This window comes from Austrofundulus limnaeus, unplaced genomic scaffold (genome assembly GCF_001266775.1).
Source record: "Austrofundulus limnaeus strain Quisiro unplaced genomic scaffold, Austrofundulus_limnaeus-1.0 Scaffold613, whole genome shotgun sequence".
NCBI classification, from domain to species: Eukaryota; Metazoa; Chordata; class Actinopteri; order Cyprinodontiformes; family Rivulidae; genus Austrofundulus; species Austrofundulus limnaeus.
This window is the reverse complement of record NW_013953015.1, coordinates 150234-152883: the sequence shown is the minus strand read 5'-3', so window position 1 is coordinate 152883 and position 2650 is coordinate 150234. Positions and strand designations below refer to the sequence as shown.

Genomic DNA, 2650 nt, shown 5'->3' with positions numbered 1-2650 from the left:
TTGTAACACCAGTTGTGTAACTTTTTCTTTAAGGTGAAAACTGTTGAAAACAACAAGACTGTTATCCAGCTCCACGTGTTTCTATTGATGTCATTTCCCCACTAGAAAAATTATGTGATGGAGGTCCATGGAAGGCAAATAAGTTTAAATCAAATAAACAAAAGAGGATGGAGTTAAAATAAATAAAATGTATTCAAGCTACRTTTTGARCATCCAAAACGTGCCCAACGCTTTTGTGCTCTTTCAGGTCGGACGCGTTCGGCCTTTCAGGAAGCTCCTCTGTTGTTTTCCTCTGCTGGTCTCTGTTTAATGGTGGATGAAATAAAGAAAATGGTGGTACTTTATTTACTTTGAGCAAGCGAACGTCGTGTTCACAAGATAATTAATCCACCAGATAATTCAGAGGCGGCCTGTTTGTCGAGTTTTACTCCAGGAGCTGCGAGGCTTTCAGCTACGTTCAGACCGAGCTCTGCCTCTGTTTACTGACTGAACCAGCGGCTGCTGCTATCGTCATTACGCTTTTGCGTGATGCTGCGTTCAGGACAAGCATGGAAAACTCRCCAATCTTACGCCAAACTGGTCGCAATGATGCGTTTAGGTACTGAAACATGGTACAATTTGATGTTAAGTGAATAGATACTCAGTAGTACCGACAGAATTCGGTCTTTACATCAAAAAGTATCAAATTCGGTACCCATTGCTATGCACGTGGTTCTTGAATTTGAGGAAATTGGTACTGTAAAGTCCTTGAAAGGTCCTTGAATTTGATGTTGACCAATGTGTGGGAACCCTGACACACAGAGACTGAAGCAGTGCATTGAAACTTTATCTGTCTACAGCCAAGGTCCCAGCCGGCACYGTGTTCAGCATTTCCCACAGTTCTCAGCGTGTGGCTCACAGGTGTCCTCAGTGTGGCAAGTGTTTCATCTACAGATCTCAGGTGAGCTCGTTTACCTGCACCAGTTTTTGTCCAATTTAATAAAAACGTCTTAACCGTCTCTAACTTGTCCTGCAGGTAATTCGCCACCTGCGCACAAACCGGTCCTGTGGATTGGCCTCAACACCCAGTACTGTGAACCTGAAGGTTCAGGCTGAAGGAGAGCCCCACCCCCCGGACCCCTGCCCTGTCAAGACCCACACATGCTTCCAGTGTAGCACGGTGTTTAAGAGTGAGGGCGAGCTGTTGTCGCACCAGCGTTCACACCGAGCCCGCCCCGTTTATCAGTGCGTTCAGTGCGACCGGGCTTTCCAGCACTTGTCCAGCCTGACCAATCACAGGCAGACGCACCTGGACAGAGAGGGCTTCGCCTGCAGCCGGTGTAACAAGACGTTTGAGTCGGCTAAAGAGAGGGACGCCCACCGTCTGCAGCACCGTCCGCCGGGCCTCAGCTGCTTCGTCTGCTCCGTGTGCTCGCAGACATTCGGCTCGCAGACGCTGCTGCTGAGACACCTGCCGACACACTCGGCCGAGGGAGCCGAGCTCCGCTACAGCTGCCGCTTCTGTGAGCAGACCTTCTCAGGTGAGACCTGCAGGTGCACCGCTGACTAGGGCTGGCATGCCATCTGTCTCATGGGTTATGAGAGGTGTGTATGGCTTCAGATGTAGCACGCTGGACCCTTAACTGCTTGGAGTCCTTGGACAAACCAGGACATCTTAGTCACATTGCAGAGTTAAATTGTCCTCTCTCTTTCCGTTTTTGTCAAAAGCACAGACTCCAACTAACACACCAGTTTTTAAATTGTGTTGAATGGTCAAGTACCACCCCAATTCCAGTGTGGTTGGGACGTAAAACAAGAATAGAATATGATGATTTGCAAATCCTTCTCAACCTATATTCAACTGAATACACTACAAAGAYAAGATATTTAATGTTTAAACAGATAAACTTAATTGTTTTTTTTCCTAAATATTAACTCATTTTGAATTTGATTGTTGCAACACATTCTAAAAAAATCTGGCACAGGGGCAACAAACGACAGGGAAAGTTGAGGAATTTTCAGAAAACTCCTGTTTGGAGCATTCCACAGGTTAATTGAAAACAGACGAGTGTTATGACTGAGGATAAAAGGAGCATCCATGAAAGGCTCAGCCMTACAGAAGCAAGGATTGGGTGAGATTCAACATTTTGAGCACCTAYGTGAACAAATTGTTCAACATTTTTTACCGTACATTTACAAAAAATTCAAGGATTTCATCCTCTGCTGTCCATAATATCAGAAGATTCAGATAATCTAGACAAATCTCTGTAAGAAAGAAGCAAGGCCGAAAACCAACATTGAATGCCCATGACCTTTGATCTCTCAGCCTTGAAAACTAACATCATTCTGTAACGAATATTACCACATGGGCTCAGGAGGACTTCAGAAAACCATTTTCAGTAGGGGTATCCCGATACCAGTTTTTTCAAGACTGAGTACAAGTACAAGTACTTCAGTTTAGGTACTCACCGATACCGATACCAAGTAGCGGGGTTCATGTAGATTATTATTGTTATTATATAATATATTACTAAGCACAGTAACAGCCACTTTCTTAAGGTTTGGGAACTGGTGAACATTTRHRTCACTCCAAAACTTAATCGTCCATTTGTGCGCAGCTCTTCAGGCAGCGACAGTGATGACTGCATGTCCACAAGTTCAAGAACAAACT

At 44.9% G+C, this 2650-nt stretch overlaps 1 protein-coding gene across 2 annotated transcripts in view; it reads left to right on the top strand.

Annotated features, from left to right (window-relative positions):
- Positions 1-2650, top strand: part of zgc:171422 (zinc finger protein 2 homolog) — a 15617-nt gene that overhangs the window by 7479 nt on the left and 5488 nt on the right. For both annotated transcript variants that reach the window (XM_014027067.1, XM_014027066.1), the window contains exons 9-10: positions 840-940; positions 1016-1520. In XM_014027067.1, coding sequence (XP_013882521.1) covers positions 840-940; positions 1016-1520 — 606 coding nt within the window. The remainder of the gene's footprint in view (positions 1-839; positions 941-1015; positions 1521-2650) is intronic.